Source organism: Oreochromis aureus, linkage group 3 (assembly GCF_013358895.1).
Source record: "Oreochromis aureus strain Israel breed Guangdong linkage group 3, ZZ_aureus, whole genome shotgun sequence".
NCBI classification, from domain to species: domain Eukaryota; kingdom Metazoa; phylum Chordata; class Actinopteri; order Cichliformes; family Cichlidae; genus Oreochromis; species Oreochromis aureus.
In genome coordinates, this window is record NC_052944.1 from 129730284 (window position 1) to 129752543 (window position 22260).

Sequence of the window (22260 nt, forward strand, 5' to 3'; positions counted from 1 at the left end):
GCTCTGCCAGACGTTTGTCCATCTGCAAGTCAAGGAGTTCCCTCTGAACATCACTGTGTGCATTTAAATCACCTTAAAAGCTCACCATGCAGTGCTGATGTCACACAGTGGAAATTTGTGTTTTTATGTTTTATCAATCTGTGTATTGGTACATAGTGTTTATTTTATTTGCATGGTTTTATTGTGATATTTATATTGCATGTTTGTTTATTGATATTTATATTGCATGGTTTTATCCTCATATTTACATTATGGGGTGGGGCGATTGTGGCTCAAGAGTTGGGAGTTCGCCTTGCAGTCGGAAGGTTGCCAGTTCGAGCCCCGGCTTGGACAGTCTTGGTCGTTGTGTCCTTGGGCAAGACACTTCACTGGTTGCCTACTGGTGGTGGTCAGAGGGCCCGGTGGCGCCAGTGTCCGGCAGCCTTGCCTCTGTCAGTGCACCCCAGGGTGGCTGTGGCTACAATGTAGCTGCCATCACCAGTGTGTGAATGGGTGAATGACTGGATATGTAAAGCGCTTTGGGGTCCTTAGGGACTAGTAAAGCGCTATATAAATACAGGCCATTTACCATTATGTATTTTAGTGCTTTTGCACAATATTCTTCTAATCCACTGTGGACTTATCAGACAATTGTAGGCACCTATGAGGTGGGGGCGTTCCCCTAGGTGGCCTATCAGCTGCCACACTGACCTGTTAAAGGGGATAGTGAGTACAGAGACAAGAGGAGCGACACATGAAAGGTGAGCAGGAGAAAAAGAAACGCATGTAAGCCCGCACATGTGTTGGAGGAACTGCTGCCTGACTGTGGGGTGCCACGAGTCATTCGGCGATCCAGTCCCAATATCAGGAACGGCAACAGTGGGTGGCCATGGCCGCAATTCACAGCAGGGCAGGGGAGCCGCTCTGCCTGCATCTGGCAGTGCTACGAAGGAGGCCATGTTCAGGTGTGGAGTGGGGTGGAACTTTGCAGTGACGCACTGTCAGGAGACATGTCTGCGACAGGAGCCCCCTCCTTGTTCTTCTGGCTAGGGCTTGGAGATGAAGATTTAGGTCCACCAGTTTTAGCGGCTACACTTCTACCATGGATGAGTCCCTGTGGAGCTGATCACCTGATGGTGGGGCTTCCCTCAGTGTTGGCATGTGAGTAAGGCTATTGTTCCCCATTTGACTTGAGAGAAGTTAAAAGTTCCTCATGAAAGCCTCCACTACGCTGTACATTTCAGGTCCTTGCATCTTGATAGTCAATTAATTTATCTGAGCAGTCACATGTCTGCAAACCAGTCTGCATCTGAAACCTTATTTATACCTTATTAAGATTTTTATAAGTAATTCTAATCATGCTTTAGTTTTCCTCACTCTGTGCTGCTTTAATGTGACATGTCTATGCTTGTGTGTTATTTTATCCTCCTAACGTTTCCTCGATCAAATGGGCGGAGAGAAAAATACACAGCCTAAGAGCATTTGAAGCCACACAACACGTGTTGAGACAAGAACACATTGAGAAAGTCTCGGGTGTGGAGACGAGATAATTCTTCCTCTGCAGAAACTGTAAGCTTCCCTTCTTTCTACCTTTAACCTTTTTATAGCATATTGAAGGAATGGAGTTAAATTGAGGAAAATCATCATCAAATGATGATTTGAATTATTTCAGAACACAGACTATGTTTTTTTTTTTTTTTCAGGGAAGAAAACTGCTGTTGTTCAATTGAGTTTAGTGTGAAATTTTTTCTGGCTAACATCAGCTTAGTTTTAAGAGAAATCTGCTGTTCTATAGTTCATGTTTACAGACTCACAACCTGTGGAGTATGTGTATTATCACAGCCTGGGAATAAGAGCAGCAGAAGAGTTGGTCATCATGTTTTCTGCCTTATAAGGATGTTTGATGTTTTGGTTTTGTATTGATGGGTTTTGTGTTGTGGACACTTTACCACCAGCAATGTTTTTGTTTTGTTTGTTTTAGAAATATTTCCTCTGACACATGCTGATATATGACCCACAACAACAAAGTAATAATGACTAAAGAGTGAAACCAGACCATGAGACTGAAACAAATAAAAACTAATATGAAAGAAATAGAAATGAATTAAAAATTATAAAACTATAATAACTCACTGATTCTTGTTGAGTAAACAATTTTAAAAAATGAACTCATCTCTTTTTGAGCAGCTGCGGTGAAGCACATCAACTTTACACTAATCATTTTTCACTTTATGAGAAACATCAGCTCAAATTTAATATTCAAAGACAAAGAGGCAACACACTGTAAAGTGTACGTTTCAAACTTGTTCATTGCTCAGGTTTAACAAACCGTCTGTTTCTGTTGGGGGCTACTTAGACAAGCACAATGTTCACACACAAACACTTGTGAGGTGGCTCTCATGCACTCTGCTGTTATTTGCAGGTTTACTTAGTTTTCTGCAGCTGGAGCTCATTAATCCATGTTATACAATTCTTCTTTTTAACAACAATTTAAGTAATGTTAATATCTAACCTAACCCCCTACCTCGTCGTAATTCAACCCTACCACCCCACCCAATCCCTAACCCCAAAATCATGGAGGAGTTAAAAATTTAAAGATTACATTTTTAAAAAAAATTAAGAGCAGCAGAAAGTTTTAAAAACATTTAAAGTAACTTTGGAAAATATGTAGGGTTGATAAAATTGATGAGGGGTCTATATAGGATTGGGAAGAAGGATTAAAACTTTAATATCATTAAAGAACAGAACAGTAATTTAGAACTACAAATCTGAAATGGTTAAAAAATGTATAATTATACATTTGTTCTGTAAATATGATGGACAAACAGCGGTGTTAAAAATTTTACAAAAACAAAATTAATATTAAAACATTTTTTTAAATTTAGAAAATAAAATGAAAATGTATTACAAGTGATTACAAAACTCTTTTATTCTGATTCTATTTGGAAAATGTTATATTCATAAATGTAAGTGTTGCAATACAAAACTCAGCTCACCTCAATTTAAAACTTCCTGGGGAGTCTGAAAGGCTTAACAAACCTGAAAGCCTCTGGCTGGAAGTCATATCTCAAAAAAGTTCCCGTGACAAGAGAAATGCATGTTTAAACATTACCACATTATTGAATTATTTTCATTTTCTTTCTGTAGTAATCACTTGTTTTGATCAATCTATACAAGAGCACTTCCAATTCACTCTTCTAAAAATTTCTTCAATCGCTTTTCCTTTTTCCGTAAATCACTCCCCTGTCATGGAACTTCCCGGAGTCATTCCTCAACTTCAAGCTTTAAGTGTATTTTATTAAACATTCACACTATTTTAACACTCATTAAAGTAGCAAGCTGATTTTCATTGCATATGTTTGTGTTTTTAGCCAGGTTTAATCAATTTCTGTGCATTAATCTTCATGAGCTCTCTTGTCTTCGTAAGGTTAATGCATTTTCTGTTTCTGTGTTTGATTTTCTAAATGTTTTCCAGTGTTTCAGACTCCTTCACACTTTTTCCACTTAGCAGTCAGTTTTCTTTCTCCGGTTTGCTAACCCAAATTTTGATTTCCCACCTTAAATAACATCATTCCTTGTCCTCAGCCAGTTCAACCAGAAACTCGGCCTGAAGGTTCCCAGTCATGTTAACCTATAACTTTCTTCTGACCGCTGCATGTGGAAAATTGGTCCAGGTCTACTTGCACCTACAGACAACAAAACTGAGACATTTTCATTATTATTCTGAGTGCTTAAACGACCCACTTCTCTTTTTCCGGCCAGAAATACAAATTTATTAATATATTCACATTTATAGTATAGGCGTGTTCTTCCTTGCGTTCATGTGATGTGGTCATGTCAATTTCAGTGTAAGCGTGTTTCTTAATTGCATATGTATTTTATAATCAGGTTTAATTCATGCCTCTTTGCACTGAGCTGTGGATTCAAACTGTCTCACTTCTGCTTCTCTCCAAAAATAATTTCACATGTAACAATTTACGTATGTGTGTTTTCTATTCATAATTGTTAGTTAATTTCTCATTTTTTTTTACCTTCTTTTTGTTTACCTCTTTGTTTGTGACGTGGTGGACATCTCTAAACCATCATGAATTCAGGCTTCAATTTCAATCCAATTATATCCTGTACGCTCACATGCGAACTCGTCCGGCTTGATCTCTGACTGGTCCCTGTCCCTCTCTTCTCACAGAGTCCTGTATGGGCTTAAGTCTCCAGCAAACACAGTTTCTTCTTCTCTGTTTCTTCTCCGTTGATCTTTTCAGTATTTTCTTATAGGTTAACTCCCAGCATGGCAAATATCAAACTCTGAGTCCAGTGCTTTCACACAGTTCTTTTTTCCACTGTTCTTACCAGCCTGTAATTCACCGTGCATGTTGCATCACATGCTTTCTTACATGCTGCTGCTAGAGTCGTCAGTGTTATGGTTCAGTTGCACTGTCTTTTTGCCTGCTGTTAATTCTTCAAGTCCACGATGTTCTGTCGGTCTTCATCAGGAGATTAACTGTCCTTTAAGCTTCTTCTCAGGATGGGGACAAAGTGAGAGGTCAAGCTGTAAAATTTTAGCCAAAGCCTGGCCTGTTTTCCTCCCAATTCTGTTAATCTATCCTTTTGCCGCTGTACTCAAGTTTCCAGGTTGAGAGAAATCCACCTGTATTGACACACTAAAACATTCAATTAATATCCTTTTGATTTCTTTTCTTAAAACATCCATTCGCTTCATCTGCCTAGATTTTAACTCGTCTCTCTCTTTTCTGGGTGTACACTTAACACACCTTTTATGGGCATGCAAAGTTCCTGTCACACACACACACAGCTACTCAGAGCCATATTTTCTGTTTCTCTCTTTCCTGTTTTTACAGGCTAATCGAACTCTTGTTTTTTCTTTGCATTTACAGTCTACAACCCCTCTTTAGTTCTGCGAAGTCTTAATCTAAAAACAATGCACCCTTATTTCACGCACACACACTTTTAAATATACTAAATTCTTTGGTTTTACAAGCATTCACATCAGTCTTTTCTCTCAAAACAATGTGCACCTTTAATCATTCATCCAAATAACAATTTTACACTTCACTTATACATTAACACATTTATATAGCAAAAGACACTGACTGCCAAGATAAATTATTTCCATTACCATATATATATATATATATATATATATATATATATATATATATGTGTATAGATATAAATATATATATATATATATATATATATATATATATATATATATATATATATATATATATATATATATATATATATATAGATAGATAGATATATATAGATAGATAGATATGTATAGATATATAGATAGATATATTACCATATCACATCTTCACTTCATCTTCCTCTAGTACTAGTCATCCTACCGTTTCGACTAATTTAAAAGCATCTAAGCCCAGGTTCGCCCACCTTGCTGGTCAATTGTAGCCGTTATCTGTCCGGGACAGCGACCTGATTACTAAGCCCTAAATTAATTTATAACCGCTTCCCGCAGCTCGACAGGAAGCTCCACCTCCAGCATCTAAGCATCCCACTTGCGCCTTACAGCTTTACTTAAAGCTCACCTGTCAGTCATGTTGAATGGTCACGGCCGGGACCCTGCCCTGTCAGTCAAAAAGCACGGTAAGGAAGTGGTCAATGACCACCTGGTTTTTAACGGGTGCCCGAAGTCCTGCGGGAACCCCACCCGGACTTTAACTGGACGCCGCCAGGTCTGGTGACGCGTTCGCCACCAGGAGTCGCTGTCACACGCTGAGCAGCCACGCTCCTAGGAATCGCCTTTCCCATCCTAAGTAATTTAAATAATTCTATAAGCATCACTGTGGACTCTAACCACCAGTTTGTTATCTGATGCCCGGGACGCACCCTATAATCAATGTGGGAATAAAATTCCCTGACCAAATGTCCTAATCTAATCTCTTTTCTTGGCTGACATAACACACCCATGACACACCAACTTCAAACATACGTCACAACAACTTTTAACTTCACCCTAAAATTAATCACAATAAATTTGATCAAATATCCCCAAACTTTTCTTTATTTCTAATTTCCTAAAATTATCATGGACATGTCACTACTGAAAATCTACTTAACAGATTTTACAATTAAATTTAATTTCCACTACTGAGCCACTTTAATGGTAACAAACATCAATTCGGTGGACAACTAATTTAGAATTAATCCAATGTGCACAATTTTCAACAGGCTTGCGCTTACCTATCCTCTTTTAGACCGGTCTGTTGTCCATCTCATATCAGATCGTACCTTAAGGCCCAAATTAGTCCCGTCAGCCGCAACAGAATTCGGGTCACTGGCACCAAGTATTAAATTCTGTTCTTTGGATTCTTTACGGCCAAAAAAAGGACACAGCTCAGAAGTGGTCTCATTACTTTAAAAATGGTCTTTATTCAACATATCCTGGATATGGAGACCTGAACACACGAACACACAAGCTCAGGTCTAAAACACAAACAGGAAGCCTAGTTATATTTATATACTCCATCTTGACGTCACACACTTTAAGTTTCGATCAAACACTCTGCTTAGTTTCACTTTCCTCCTGCAAACGCATGCTCTGCAAAAGCATGTAATTTCCTGTCAGCCTGCAACCTAGTTTTACACTGAAATCTGGGCCTCTCTTATATAACCAATATAATCAGCATATAAGCATTTAAGATTATATATTTATTACCTAACAAGCTCCATGTAGTCCGAAAGGCATAGTTCTGAAAATATAAAGTCTGCTGGGAACCCTGAATGTAGTTAAATCTCTTGAGGACTCTCTCCTCTAGATGGCTCTATGATCCCCGTTTCGAGCATTTCTTCCACCTCCTGTTTTTTTTGTTTTTCTTTTTTATTTTGCATGTCCCGTTTGGTTCTTTTGCCATCAGAATTGTTGTCTAAAGGCAAAGTAAGATGCCCAATTTATTTACTTTACCAAATACACCATCCCAGCCTTGCCGTATTGGTCTATTTTATTCACCTTTGCTTTTATTGTTTATTTTATTTAATTTTATTTTCACTTGCTAAACACGGGACAGACTTGACTGGGGAAAAGAAAAGGGAGAAAGAAAGATGGATAGAAAAACAGCGGGGAAGAGGAACGGTGATGAAGGGCAAAAAACAAAAACCAACAAAAAAACAGACAAAAAAATACATATATCAATCACCTGGATCACCTGTTGAGAAAGAAAAAGGAGAAAACAAGAAAAAAAGAGAGCAATATAATAAACAACATCATCGCGATAATCTATTCGAATATAACAGTAAATACTAAATATTAAATATTACTGTGCAGCACGTAAGATCGACAGCGCACAGTGTGCTTTGAGGTAGGAGCCCAAAAAGGTGTAGTTTGTTTGTGTGAGCACCCTTGTGTATACCTGTGAGCATGAACGCGCTTGTATTTAAAAGGTTCCTTCATGTAATGATCTGCTAGAGGGTGTGGGGGGCATAGCCCCGTCCTCCAGGGCATGAAGCACGTATGGATGAGATCCAGGCTCCAGACACAGGCCCTCAGAGCACAAGAGACCAAGGACGACCAACAGAGGGGCAACCGTGCCACTATCCCGGAAAGAGCTGAGGAGAGCCCCAGATGAGGGGGTCACTCAGCAGCTGCGGAGCAGAAGCCAGGGGGGGTTGCAGTGACGTGCCTGTGAGCTCCGCTGGCAGCCAGCTGTGCCAGAGTGACCGAGCCCCAAGCCGAGAGGCCGAGGGCACCCCACCCCCAAAGGGACCCGAGCGAGCCCCAGGCCGAGAGGCCGAGGGCACCCCACACCCGAAGGGGCCCGAGCGAGCCCCAGGCTCCAGGCCCCGACAAGCAGCCACCAGGAGTGAGCCGCTAGGTACCTGGATGCCCATCCCCGGACACAAAGAACCACCAATGCACCGATGTCTGAGGGCGTCTGCCACTGGCAGGTGAAGTGGTGAGGGGAGATAGGCCTCCATACCTTGGAGGGCCTGAGATGTCCCCAGAGAGGTGGCGTCTGATACCCAATCTGACATTTAGATACAAACAAACAGGCACACACAGATCCAAACATCCATTCCCACCCTCATGCTCTCATATGCAGTTACTCAACTCTCACCCAATGTGGAGACAGACATAAATAGACACTGTACACACAATCACACTCCCCAAGCAAACTCTATACCCCAGAAACTGCAGCCAGACCCAGGTGGTGTTACCCTTTTCCCTGGGGTGGAGAGAACCAGACCGCCCCGACTCAGCAGCAGCAGGGAGGCCCCACATTCCAGACCCCAGTCGGACGGCCAACTCCTCCTCCTTATAAATAACGTTTATTATTATTATTATTATTATTATAATTATTATTATTATTATTATTATTATTATAAGTGATGTTTGATCCTTGATCTGTGAAAATTTCTTTGGGAATACCCACCCTTGAAAACATCTGTATCATACAGTTAGCTATTTGGCGGGCTTTGACCTTTCACAATGGGAAAGCTTCAGGATACCTTGTTGCATAGTCACAAGGTATCCTGAAGAAAGAACCTATGTCCTGAATTATGTCTCTGCAATGGACCAACAATGTACATGGCAACAAGAGAGAAAGGGATGTCTATCACAGGCATGGGAATAAGTGGGGCTCTTTCTTCTTTCCTACTTGGAGCTGTCAACTGACACTGTGGACATGATTTGCAAAACTGGACAGTGTCTGAGAATTGCCGTGGCCAAAAACAAAAACAAGTAAGGTTTTAAGATGTCCTAAATGGCCTGCCCAAGGAACTGAATGAGCCAACTGCAAGACTACATACCTTAAGCGTTTGGGAGCAACTGACTGGTCACCAACTCTGCTACAATGGTACAGTCGTTCATTCTTTACAGTGAATACTCGCTGTACTCCGTCTGTAATCTGTGTTGATTCTTGGGTGCTCTTAGCAAACAGGGGTGCTAAAGAGGGGTCCTCCCTTTGGAGTTGGACAATATTGCTCAGGACAACCAGGAGGTCATCAACCTCTGGTACAGGAAGTGACTCAGCAATTTCTGCCCCCCCCCCCCGACGTTTTCCTGTCTTCTCTGCATTTTAGTTTTCTTTAAATGCGACCTACTTAATCAGTGAACATCCGGAATTTCACTGTCTGCCAAGGGCAACTCACTCAAACCTGGCTCTGACTGAGACCCTCTATTACTAGGGACTACTAGCAGACCTTCACATGAAGAATTCTGATTCTTCTCTCCTTCTCTGTCTTTGCTAATAACTCCCCAAGAATTGGCATGTCCCGGTCCAACACAATCATGTAGGGACGTTTATCCATTACTGTAAGTAAGTACTCCTTTTCATTAACTTTAAAGCAAACATGGGCAATAGGACAATCAACATTATCACCGTGAACACACCAGACTTTCACTTTGCCACAAAATATGGTGTCACTAGGGAGACAATCTTGACAAATGCCTGAATCCAAGAGGGTGACATACGGCTTTCCCTCAATGAAAACACAGATGGTGTGCTCCTGATCACTGGAGGGTACTAGAGATTCAGTTTCTTCCTCTAGCAATTAAAAATACTGTGGTGAAAGACACATGTAACTCTTACTGACTTGATGACCTGGGCAATCTGCCCTAAAGTGACCTGCTTGATCACAGGAATAACATACTCTGGGGCCTCTGTGTTTCACTTCTCTACCACGGCTACTGCTAGTGATTGGAGAACTTTGCTTAGGGCCTTTAGCTCTGTATACATTCCCACACCGTGGGCTAAGAACTCTGAGAAACTGCTCCATCACTATGGCATCTTCTCCTTTGGGAGCATCCACTTTTCATACAGGTCTTTAAGGCAAGTTCCCAGCTCTTTGGGCATCTCATCATCCATCACCGTCATGTCGCGGAATCTCATTCGCTAAGTCTCAACACTTATTTCAGATTTTTCAAGAATAGCAGTTTTAACTTTATAATAGTCCATTGTCTCTTCAGTGTCCATAGCAACATAAGCAGCATGTGCTAGATGCAGTGCCCATTCTTCCCTCTCTCTCTCTCTCTCTCTCGCACTTTTTTTTCCGCTTCACTCCGCACGCGAGCCTTGTGCTTTGCGCTGGGCAGAGGGGGGAGGGGCGGTAGTTACAGTCGCAGTAGCAGAGGAACAGAGCGGGAGGGAGAGACAGAGAAAGAGTGCCAGGGACAACAACGTCACATTAGAAAGGTATAGTAATCATCCACAACTATTTTCAGTTGCAGATGATAAAGGATTCAGAAAGTTTATTCATGCAGGTCCATATGACAGAGAATGTGCATCTTCTTTTTCATATCTTAATTTATATTTCATTGTGCTGTGGTTTGCAGTGTTTTGTGTTGTTTCATTTTAACTTTGTTTAAAAGGAAAAGCTGAAAATTACATAGTTAAAAGTTGAACAGTGACTAGTTGGTTTTTGTATTATATGATTTATTTATTACATTTTATGTGGAGTGACTAAATAAAAGTATATTTACGGTGGCCCCTAGAGACAAAGCAGCAAGTACATACTCCAAAACACGTAAAAACGCAGAAGCACGTAAAAACTCCAAAACACATAAAAACTCAGGCTACATCCACACGTACCCGGGTATTTTTGAAAACGGAGATTTCTAAAAATGTCTATTTTCGAAAACTCCGTTTTTGCATTTACACATGGATGAGGAAAACGGAGAAAACACAGCGTCAAAGATGTGCGCCTTTTTTGACGTCACACTGTGCGCCACGTTTTGTTTCGGTGAAATGAATTTCTACAATACTGTTACTGTTAATTGTCCTCTCTGCAGTGTTTAAATGCTTACATATACACACACAGTTACTGTCCCTCCACACATACGACTCGGTTCTGCTTCTACGCCCCATCTTTGTTTACTATTTCCCACCGAGGCTTCTAGACTTCTGATTGGCCAACATTTCTACACGTTTAGGAATATATCGGCACCTGTTGCTTTGGCATGCTCCTAGCAGCGTTTTCCTTCATTTCTGCATTTACATGTGGACGGGATTATTTTTTAAAACGAAAACGGAAAATCTCTGTTTTCAAAAATACCCGTGTACGTGTGGACGTAGCCTCAGAAGCACGTAAAAACTCCAAAACATGTACACAAGACAACAGAAGTGCTCCAGAATGCTAGGCGCAGTGTTGAGCTTTTGTTACCTAGAGGCTACACAAGCCAGCAAGTACCAACGACCGGTGTGTGGTAGTAAGAGGTAAATGAACTTTTTTTTTTTATTATTTGAATATATATGAGTGCTTGTGTATAAATACACAAACAATACACATATGCTTTCAATTGTGTAATTTAAGTGATCTAGGTAGCTCTGTTTTGGAAGTTCAGTTAACGCTACAAAAATGTGTTTTAGAGTTTGTACGTGCTTTTTGGAGTTTGTACGTGTCTCTAGGGGCCACTGTATATATTTACATATAAACATATATAAATAAAACCACTTTTTTTACATTAGTAATTCCTTTTGTGCATAATTTTGTATAATTTTTATATAATTAAAGCAACAAAACAACCTGAAGAGCAGGTTCGGAGCCGAAAGAGCCGGCTCTTTTTAGTGAGCCGAGCTGAAAGAGCCGGTTCTCTAAAAAGAGCCGGAAATCCCATCACTATTTCCAACTGCTTAATCTGCCCAGATAGGATGACTGTGTTGCTTTAGAATGTGGTTCCTCTCTGTTGAACAGGTTGCAGCACGTTTTGCCATACTGTGGGGTTCAGCTACTGCACCCTCCAACAGCATCTGATGCTCCCGGAGCTCCAACTGGACTTCCTGCTGCAGTTGGATGAACTGGTGTTGCATTCTCCACCACCGTTCATCTTGGTGTTCTCTGCCCTGCTCCCATTTTACTTCATGGTCAGCATGCTGCTGCATCAAGCCTTTTAATAAAGTTGAAAGCTCAGCGACTTTGTGCTTCAGTGCCGTGCGATTCTAGCTTCTAGCTAGCTTCTGCCAGGTTACCATCATCTTGGGCCTCCTCTGGGGGAAAATCTGTTGGCCCTTGAAGTTTCTTTGACTTGGTTGATTTCTGTATTGCTATTAACTATTTGCCTGAAACCACTGCTGCTATCATTTGTGAGGTAGCATAACGTAAGCAGCAAGGAAGGTGATAAGTTGACAGCATCAGCAGGCTATTTAAGTTTCTTTTAAGTATACAGGGTGGGCCATTTAATGGATATGTAACACTTCTGGAGTCGTTACAGTGTACTAGGACCAGTTAGGTTTGACTACTAGAGTAGTAATGAGTGTAGGATGTAATAAAGACCACAGACCAGAAAACAAGTTTAAATTGCCGGCTTATTATTTTGACAAGACAGAGAATAGACAGTTATAGACACATTACATAAAACATTCAAATTCACATTTAAGGAAAACAAGATATTTTCTTTCCCCTTTTTAGCTTAGTAATTTCTGTTAATTTATCCTATTTATTCCAAAACCTTTTATTTGGCTTTAAAAGGATGTTATTCTCAACCTAGGTTATTGTTTTATTCATTTCAAGTTCTAAGTTCAAGTCTATCCTTTGATCTATTTGCATTAAGACTGTGTTATTTTAAATCAAGTTTAGTTCCTTTATGCCCAAGATTTAATTTAATCTTGGTCTAGGTTCACCTTTAAATTTCAACCAGTTCTTATTTTGTTTTAAACCCAACAAAATTATTTACATTTCCATTAACATCATTACAGCATTAAAATGTAAGGTTGACCAAAATGAATAACAAAAATAAATAAATAAATGTAAAACTGAAAACAATTCAGCAAGAGGCTGAACAAATCCCTTAAACAAACAAATAAACAAAAGAAAATTGTCTCTGTGTCCTTTAACTATAAATCCTGGAATTGCTCTGAATGATTATCCAGTGCTTTGAAAGTCCACTGTTCTTTTGCAGAGGTGTATGGATTAATCCTACCAGTTTTTTAGTGAAAGAGTTCAACGTCCAGCAGGGGGCGGTTTCCTTTTTACTGCTCGGTACAGTTCAGTGGGTCTCTGGGTGGCTCGCCATCTTGTTTCGCGCTCAGCGGATCAAACTCCGATTCTAGCTCGGCATTTCCCGATCCAAACCTTAATGGCCTACCATAACAACAAAGCAATATACATAAACATTTGAAAATAACACACGGGTAGCCCTTAAATAACAGTAAAAGTCCGTTTTTCCAGCTTATTTAGCCGTAAATGAGGTGACGCCAACATGGCGCGCTGAAACACCGTCAAAGGCCTTTGAACTGCAGCCTGTGTGTCGGTTAAACACCAATCCACTGTTTTTTAACATAAAACAGCATAAATCTGCTACCTTGACTTCCCATTTGCATGAAATGAACAATATAATACAACAAAACATTTCTTGCATGAAATAAAATACAATTTCTGAACTCACCAAGTCCCGTTCGGTTACGTTCACAACGTCACCAAGGCAAAGACAGGTCAGAAAAACAAAAATATATTCTCTAGAGTACAAAAATGACTTTATGTAAACTTCTGGCTTGTTTTTTAATATTTTTTCACTCATTTAGGCAGCAGCTCCGCAAGGACTATCTGCATTTCTCCCTCTCCAGCATCAAAAAGAAGGAACAACCCGATTGGGTGTGGCTATCACAGGAGTCACGCTGCAGCGTACCCTTTCACAATAAGAGTCTGAACACATATTTTAGCCATTTTACCTGAATTAATATAAAAACACAATGAATTAGCAAGTTTTTTAACCTTTTAACATATTTTTAAACACAAATGAAATCTTATACCATGAATTATATCATTGCTGATGTTTTTAATGAATTTTCTTAACCATTATGTTCTATTTATCGACTATTTATCACCTGTAATATATTTCTTATGACTGTTTTTACTAACAGGCTTTTGTTTATTGACAACTATGTTAACCAGGGTTACACCTACACCGTAATAACATGGGAATGGTTGGTGATATTAAAGTCCTGTTTGTGGCACATTAGTATATGTGAGGGGGCAAACTCATCAAGATGGGTGGTGACCATGGTGTCCATTTAGAAGTCGGCAATCTGGATACAACTTTTGTTTTTTCAATAGGAAGAAGGCCATGTGACACATCAAACTTATTCGTAATGTCACAAGAAAAACAATAACTTTATTTTTTCCATGAGTTTTTCTTGTGACATTACGAATAAGTTTGATGTGTCACATGGCCCTCTTCCTATTGAAAAAACAAAAGTTGTATCCAAGATGGCCGACTTCTAAATGGCCACCATGGTCACCACCCATCTTGAGGAGTTTGCCCCCTCACATATACTAATGTGCTACAAACAGGACTTTAATATCACCAACCGTTCCCATTTTATTACGGTGTATCCATATAAATGGCCCACCCTGTACTGTATTTCTGGTATCTCCATTCTACCATAAAACAACCAACCAAAAAATCCCACTTGCTTTATAGATGACTTTACACACACCTGAACCTTATTAGTCTCTACCATTGGAAACAATAGGTCAGACAAAACAATAAGATTCTAAACAAAGTTCAGGAATAAGATAAGTGGAAAGTGGTAAATGAGTTCATGCCTAACCACTTTGTCACATATGTCAGTACTGATACTTCTAAACAATTACACTGTTTCTGTAGCGCCTTCACAATGAAAGCAAAGCAGAGTTTTGTTTGTTTGTTTGGGGGGAGGTGTAAATGGTTTATTTTTAGAGATTCAAGAACCATCAAAAAGTTGAAAATCTACCGATCACATCTGTTTTGGTAAAGACACTTATGTCTGTGAAGGTTCTGAGTCATCCAGGTCATCATAGTCTAAGGAACTTGGAAAGAAAAGTGTCTGGACTCCTTTTTCCTTGAAGATGTTTCATCCAAGAAGCATGTTCAGTTCTAAGAGTAATTGGTGGAGAGTCCAAGATTTAAGACCAATGGGGTGCCCCCAAGAGGGTCATGGCCCTGCTATTTATCCTGTACCCAATTCCACCAGCCAAGGTGTGAAAACAGTCGTAGGTCACAATCAACCGAGGTTTCAGGTGAACCCAATTGTAAACCTAGTCCTATTATATCATGTGATTTTGTCACAGTTCTGGATCATTTTGACCCAGCTTTTTCTGTTTCTTATATTTTGGTGTTTTTCTAGATTATGTTCATTATATTTATGTTCTGATTTGGAGTCGTGCTGGTCTGATTTTGCACTACGGGTTATATTTTCTGTCAGTCTGTGTCTCTCTGTCAAGTCCATGTCTTAGTAAATTGTTTCTTATTTACTGTTTTACTTTGATGTCAGTGTGTTCAGTCTTACTTCTCCTCTTTCTCGTTAGCCTAATTTCTCCCAGCTGTGTCTCCCTCCTGTTTCCCATTCCCTGATTACTCCCCTATGTTTTCATTTGGTCTCTGTCACGTTGTAACCTCAACATGCTGTGTGTTTGTTATGTCCAGTTTTCCAGTGCCTCTGTTCTGAGTTTTGTTTTGCTTTTGTGAGTTTTTTTTTAAGAGAAAGTGTTGCCAGCAATAAAGCTGCGTTTTGAGTTCCAGTCCCATTTTGAGAGTCCTGCATTTTGGGTCATTTTTCCTGGCTGCCTGCCTCCCTGCCTGCGACACAGCCAGCCATTACAGATTTACTGAGGTCAGTGGACGTGAGTTGGCATTAAGGTGTTTGGGAAGGGATCTCAAAACTGGATTATAGATGGCAGACAGTTGGTGTCGTAAGCCCAGCCCTCTGTTCGAAAATGGTCATTCACAGTGGACATAAATGGCTTCTTTCACTCTGTCATCTCTGTGAAAAAGGTGAATATAGGCATCCTAAAGGAGTTACTGTTTGACCTTTAGATGCAGATGGACTGCCGAGTCTTGTGCCGTGGAGGTGGCTCTTCTATGTTATGCATTTATGAAGTGGCTTTTTGGTCTCTCCAGAGAGAGACCTCTCTAGAGGTCTGAGCATTCCTCACTGCACTGTACAGCATACACTACAATGTTAAGTTACTTAAAGACGTCCAGACACTTTTCTTTCCAAGCTCATTAGACTACTGACGCTTGTTTCTCTCTTTTTAGAAATGAAATTTAAAATGAATTTTTATTAAAGTGTTTCTTTTCTTTCTCCCTCAGAGTGCAGACATGTCTGCCGCCAGCAATCTGCGATCTGAAGATCAGTTTCTGTGCCCCATCTGTCTGGATGTGTTCACTGATCCAGTCACTACATCATGTGGACACAATTTCTGCAAAAACTGCATCAGTCAGCACTGGGACATCAGTGTCATGTATCAGTGTCCCATGTGTAAAGAGACTTTCAACACCAGACCTCAGCTGAGGGTTAACACCTTCATCTCTGAGATGATTGCTCAGTTCAGACGTGAAGCTCAGCAGAAAACCAGCAGCAGCACCTCAGAGCAACAAGCTGCCAAACCAAGAGAAGTTCCCTGTGACGTCTGCATTGGACCCAGACAGAAGGCCTTGACATCCTGCCTGGTGTGTCAGACCTCCTACTGTCAGACTCACCTGGAGCCTCATCTGACAGTGAAAGGTCTAAAAAGACATCAGCTGATTGATGCTGTGGAGAACCTGGAAGGCAGGATGTGTATGAAGCACGATAAACTGCTGGAGCTATTCTGTAAGACAGACCACACATGTGTCTGCATGCTCTGCCCTGTTTTAGACCACAAGAACCACGAGTTTGTTCCTCTGAAAGAAGAGTATGAAGGAAAGAAGGCAGAGCTGAAGAAGACAGAGGCTGAGATTCAGCACATGATCCAGAAGAGAAGACTGAAGATTCAGGAGATCAAAGACTCAGTGAAGATGAGTAAAGATGCTGCAGACAGAGAGAAAGCAGAAGGTGTTCAGGTCTTCGTTGTTCTGAAGGAGTCTGTTGAGCAACGCATGAAGGAGCTCATAAAGGAGATCGAAGACAAACAGGAAGCTACAGAGAAACAGGCTGAAGGTCTCATCAAAGATCTGGAACAGGAAATCTCTGAGCTAATGAAGAGAAGTTCTGAGGTGGAGCAGCTCGCCCACTCTGAAGACCACCTCCACCTCCTCCTAAGCTTCTCCTCCCTGAAAGCTGCTTCACCCACCAAGGACTGGACAGAGGTCAGAGTCCGTCCACCATCATATGAGGGGACTGTGGGGAGAGCTGTGGATCAGCTGGAGGAGACAATCAGGAAACTCATGAAGAAGAAGCTGTGTGAGGGTGTTCAGCTGAAGAAGGTCCAGCAGTATGCAGTGGATGTGACTCTGGATCCCGATACAGCAAATTCCTGGCTCATCCTGTCTAATGATGGAAAACAAGTGTACTGTGGGGATGAGCGAAAGAAATTTCCAGACAATCCAGAAAGATTTTCTGACAGTCCTTGTGTTTTAGGAGAGCAGAGTTTCTCTTCAGGCAGATTTTACTTTGAGGTTCAGGTTAAAGGAAAGACTGACTGGACTTTGGGAGTGGCCAGAGAGTCGATCAACAGGAAGGGAAAAATCCCACTGAGACCTCAGGATGGTTTCTGGACTGTGTGGCTGAGAAATCGAAATAAGTACAGTGCTTGTGCTTCCCCTCCAGTCCCCCTCTGCCTTCAGCCTGGTCCTGAGAAGGTGGGGGTGTTTGTGGATTATGAGGAGGGTCTGGTCTCCTTTTATGATGTAGGTGCTGCAGCTCTGATCTACTCCTTTACTGGCTGCTCCTTCACTCACAAACTCCACCCATACTTCTGTCCTTGTCACAATGATGGTGGTAAAAACTCTGCACCACTGATCATCTGTCCTGTCAATCAAACTGAGTCGGTCAATGACTGATTTTATTTGATGAGCTGATTTTTATTGAGTGTAATTACTCTACAGTCTCCATGTTTTCTATAGAATCTGATTATCAGGACTATCAGAGAATAAATGTCCAAACACTTCATTTCACAATAAAGTTTGTTATATGCTTTGAGTGAATCCAGAATCATGTGTGAGTGTTATACGGAGCATTCGGAGAATCAGAATCGTGTTTATTGGCCATGGACATGTGCAGACACATACAAGGAATTTGGTTCCGGTAGATGGTGACTCTCAAGCACAGCAATGTAAATCACACACACACACGTGTTTATAAATACATTACACATGTCACGGTTTGCCAAGTGAAACTGTGGGGATGTGGGGAGAGGAGCACCCAAAACACAGGATTCTGCGATGCAAACAGTGCACTTTATTTACAGTGAAAGCTGTAAACACAATAAATCCCCATTGCTCCCTTGACTCCTGTGTGTGTGCTTCCCTTCGATGTCTGTGCTCGTGCTCCCCGCTGTCGTGTTTCCGCACACCCTGTGTGTGTTGCCTTTCTGGTCTACTCTTCCTCCTGCAGGAAAACCACAGAAACAGCTGTCAACACTGACCCCCACGGCATACAGGAACTGCACTATCATACACTGACACACACTAACTTGGGATGACAACGCAATGATCCCGCGCCGGTGGGAGCTCCAACACTCTCCTAAATAGCTCCCCCGACGAGCCCTGATCAGCAACCGGTGTGTGGCAGGGACTTCAGGTGTGGCCAGTCTTCCCGCAGGCCCACACCCATCAAGCCTGCAGGTGGCTGTCCTCCATCCAACAACCACACCGGCAGACACACATATACACACCCACACCTTGCCTATACATATAATGAGTGGAACACAGAATAACACAGCATTGTGCAGAAAAACACACACATCACCAAATAATGACAATAATAATAATAATGATGATGATGACAACAACAACAGTCCATACTGTTCACGGACACCCGAGTCCTCTAGAGCTGGGTCCATGACAACACATGCATACACATACATACACAAAGCTGTATAAACCAACTATAAATAACCAGTCTAAACTTATGTACATAGAATACAGGATGACAGAAATGAAATGAGGTGGAATGAATACTACAGAATGTGCATAAGGTTCAGTTGCAGTCTGGCAGTGGGAGCAGCGTGACAGGTCAACTGTTTAGGATGGAGATGGCGAGGGGAAAGAAACTGTTCCTGTATCGGGTGGTCCTGGTCTGCAGGCTTCTGTACCATCCACCAGAGGGCAGCAGGTCAAAAAGTCTGTGTCCAGGGTGTGAGGGGTCTCTGATGATTTTCCCTGCCCATTTCCTGGTTCTTGAGAGGTACAGATCCTAGATGGAGGGCATGGGGGCGCCGATGATCCTTTCTGCTGCCCGTACTGTCCGCTGCAGTCTGCATCTGTCCTGTTTAGTGGCTGCACCTTACCAGACTGTGATGGAGGAGCACAGGACAGACTCAATGACCGCAGTGTAGAACTGGATTAGCAGCTCCTGTTGAAGACTGTACTTCCCCAGTTGTCTCAGGAAGTGTACATGATGGTGAGGGGAGCAGAGTTGAGGGATGTCTCCTGAAGTCCACTGTCATCTCTACGGTTTTAAGAGTGTTCAACTCCAGATTGTGCTGACTACACCAGAGACTCAGCTGCTCAACTCCCTACCAGTATGCAGACTCATCACCATCCTGAATGAGGCCAATGACAGTGGTGTCATCTGCAAACTTTAAGAGTTTAACAGCCGAGTTCTTCGAGGTGCAGTCATTAGTGTAGAGGGAGAACAGTAGTGGTGAGAGGACACATTCTTGAGGGGCACCAATACTTCTCCTGGTGATCTCCCCCAGCCTCACTTGCTGCTTCCTGTCTGTCTGGTAGCTGGAGACACGCTGACCTGGGAGAGTTTGGAAGAGAGAAGTTCAGGCACGATGGTGTTAAAAGCCAAACTAAAGTCCACAAACAGGACCCTGGCATAAGTTCCTGGGCGGTCGAGGTGTTGCAGGATGTAATGCAGGGGTGATACAGGCAAACTTCCCAGTTCTGGTCAGAATGCGTGCCACATTCAGTCCTGTAATGGTGGGTTTCTTGGGAACAGGGGTGATGGTGGAGCGTTTGAAGTAGGAGGGAACTTCACACAGCTCCAGGGATCTGTTGAAGATGCGGGTAAAGATGGGAGTCAGCTGTTCAGCACAGGTTTTGAGGCAGGAGGGTGAGACACCGTCTGGTCCGGGGGCTTTCCTGGGCTTCTGTTTCTGAAATAGTCGGCTCACATCCTGAGTGTGTATTCTGAGTTTCAGGGAGGAGGAAAGGGGGGTGAGAGGTGTGATGGCGGTCGTTGAGTCTGGATTTGAGAGGGTGGTGGTGGTCGCTGAACCTGGAGTGAGGAGGGTGGTTGTGGTCATTGAGTCTGGATTGGGGAGGATGAGAGGGAAGGGGGGAGGGGTGGGAGGTGTGTTGGGGGTCAATGTCTGAAACAATGTCTCTGGGGAGGGGAGGGTGAGGGGTGAGAGTCTGTCCATCTCAAACCTGCAGTAGAATGTATTTAACTCATTGGCCAGGTCTTTGTTTGCTTCAACAGTGGGTGGGGGGCGTCTGTAGTTGGTGATTTCCTGCAGGCCCCTCCACACTGACGCAGGGTTGTTGGCTGAGAGCCATTCTTTCAGCTTCTGGGAGAGTTCAGCTGAGGAGAGTTATGTTGGATACAAAGTGGTTTGGGTATTTTGGCTTTGAGGATTTTTGATCTGTATACTGAAAACTGATAAGACGGGATAATATTCTAAGATAAGATAAGATAAAACTTTATTAATCCCTTGGGTGGGTTCCTTTCAGAAAATTCGGTTTCCAATAGCACAGCACTGATAGAAGTTACAGAATGTGAGCAGAAATATACTATATATGAGTAGGTCGTTATCACCAATTGGTGATCGCTGTGTCGCTGTTGGAGGGACGACGATGAATCCAGATCCAGTACAGACAGACTCCAGTTCACTTCACACTGAGACGGGAGCATTGCAGCTAACTACTGAAAAATGTCTGTTTAATCAGTTTGAATATGATTTCGCAATGAAGAGAAACAGATTTCATAATGAAAAGACTTGCCACGAGCATGATCTGTATGATGGAAGTTGAGCCTGGAAATAGTTTTTTGCTAGTATTTTACTTTAGCTGACGATAACTTCAAAGCATGCCACGAGAGTGTTAATAACATTACTGATGTTCAGTTATACTTTACTAGGTCACATTTGTGAGACACATCACTTTAATAAAGAAGGAAATATTGGCTCTATTTTATATGCTGGGCCCAAAAGTGACTCCTCGTATTTAAACTGCTATGAATAACTTGTTGTTCTATAATATGTGAATTATGTGTCAAATGTATCCATCATGAAAGATATCAGGTCATCTTGAGCCATGAGGTAGAAGCGGGAATCAGTTTGTTGCAGAGGGACGTTTATCTATCCGATATTTATCCAGTTAAAGTCACATTGAAATTCAAAAATGTCTTTTCAAGAGTCGTCTGTCCAAGAGGAGCAGAAACAAATATAACAACAGTTATTTAAGCTGTTTTAAAGGCCACAAAGGAGCAGATTGGTTATAATGCAGCTGCTTCAGAGGAATAAAGATGAAACACTGTTTTTATTTCATGTGTAACACCTTTCAATCATGTGTTGACTAAAGTCTATTGACCACTAAAAGTAAAGACATACACACACACAACCACATGGAAACATTGGAAATCTGATTTTGGTGTAAAAGCGGTCCCAGTTGGTCGTATAGGATCTACCAGCATCATCAGCTGTGCTGTCCAATCATTGTGTGCTAGGTTACCCTTATAGTGCAATGGCTGTTTGCACAAAGAGAACCATGTGTGTCAAATATAAATAAGCACAGAACAGAAAAAGCTGCTATTTTCTTCTATTTAGAATCAAGTTAGTGTTTTGTGTCTTTGTTTTAGGCTTAGGACTTTATCACCTTTTTATCTGAAAAGTTAATGGTAATATATAACCTAACTGGAATTTAAAGTGTAAAAAAAAGAATGTAGATAAAATTTAGGGGTTTTTTTTATTTAAAGGACTGGTTCTAATTTAAAGAGTCAAGCTGTTAAAAGTAGATAAATGTTTTAATAAATATACATTTTACAGTATTTTGTGAACATACACAAAAGTTGCTATTTTTGGCAACGACCAACCTGAGACAGTTTTATATTTTTTGCTCTCCTTGAACAAAAATAACAGTGCATAATAATCAATGTTGATATTAATCAATCGGATGTCCCAGACTCTACTATTAATAATACAGTGGTCCCTAATTTATTGTGGGAGTTACGTTCTAAAAATATCCCGTAGTAGGTGAAATCCACGAAGTAGCCAACTTTATTTTTTACAATTATTATAGATGTTTTAAGGCCTTAAAACCCCTCACTACATGCTTTATACACTTTCCTCAGACAGGCATGAACATTTTCACACTTTTCTCTTTTGTTTAAACACTCTTAAAGTTCAAAACTTCATGGAAACATAAGTCCAGTATTATAGAATGAAACCGTGCAAAAA

The 22260-nt window shown here is 41.3% G+C and overlaps 1 protein-coding gene across 2 annotated transcripts; it reads left to right on the forward strand.

The window, feature by feature from the left end:
• The first annotated feature begins 1497 nt into the window (after positions 1–1497).
• On the forward strand, positions 1498–17789 carry LOC116315258 (E3 ubiquitin-protein ligase TRIM21-like). 2 transcript variants are annotated; one of them, XM_039608526.1, is made up of 2 exons: positions 1498–1548; positions 16025–17789. In XM_039608526.1, exon 2 carries the CDS (start codon positions 16034–16036, stop codon positions 17693–17695), a length of 1662 nt encoding a protein of 553 aa, XP_039464460.1. In that variant the 5' UTR covers positions 1498–1548; positions 16025–16033; the 3' UTR covers positions 17696–17789. The 2 variants fall into 2 exon arrangements, with proteins under 2 accessions (XP_039464460.1, XP_039464461.1); XM_039608527.1 differs by lacking the exon at positions 1498–1548 and adding an exon at positions 15435–15545.
• The last annotated feature ends 4471 nt before the right edge of the window (positions 17790–22260 follow it).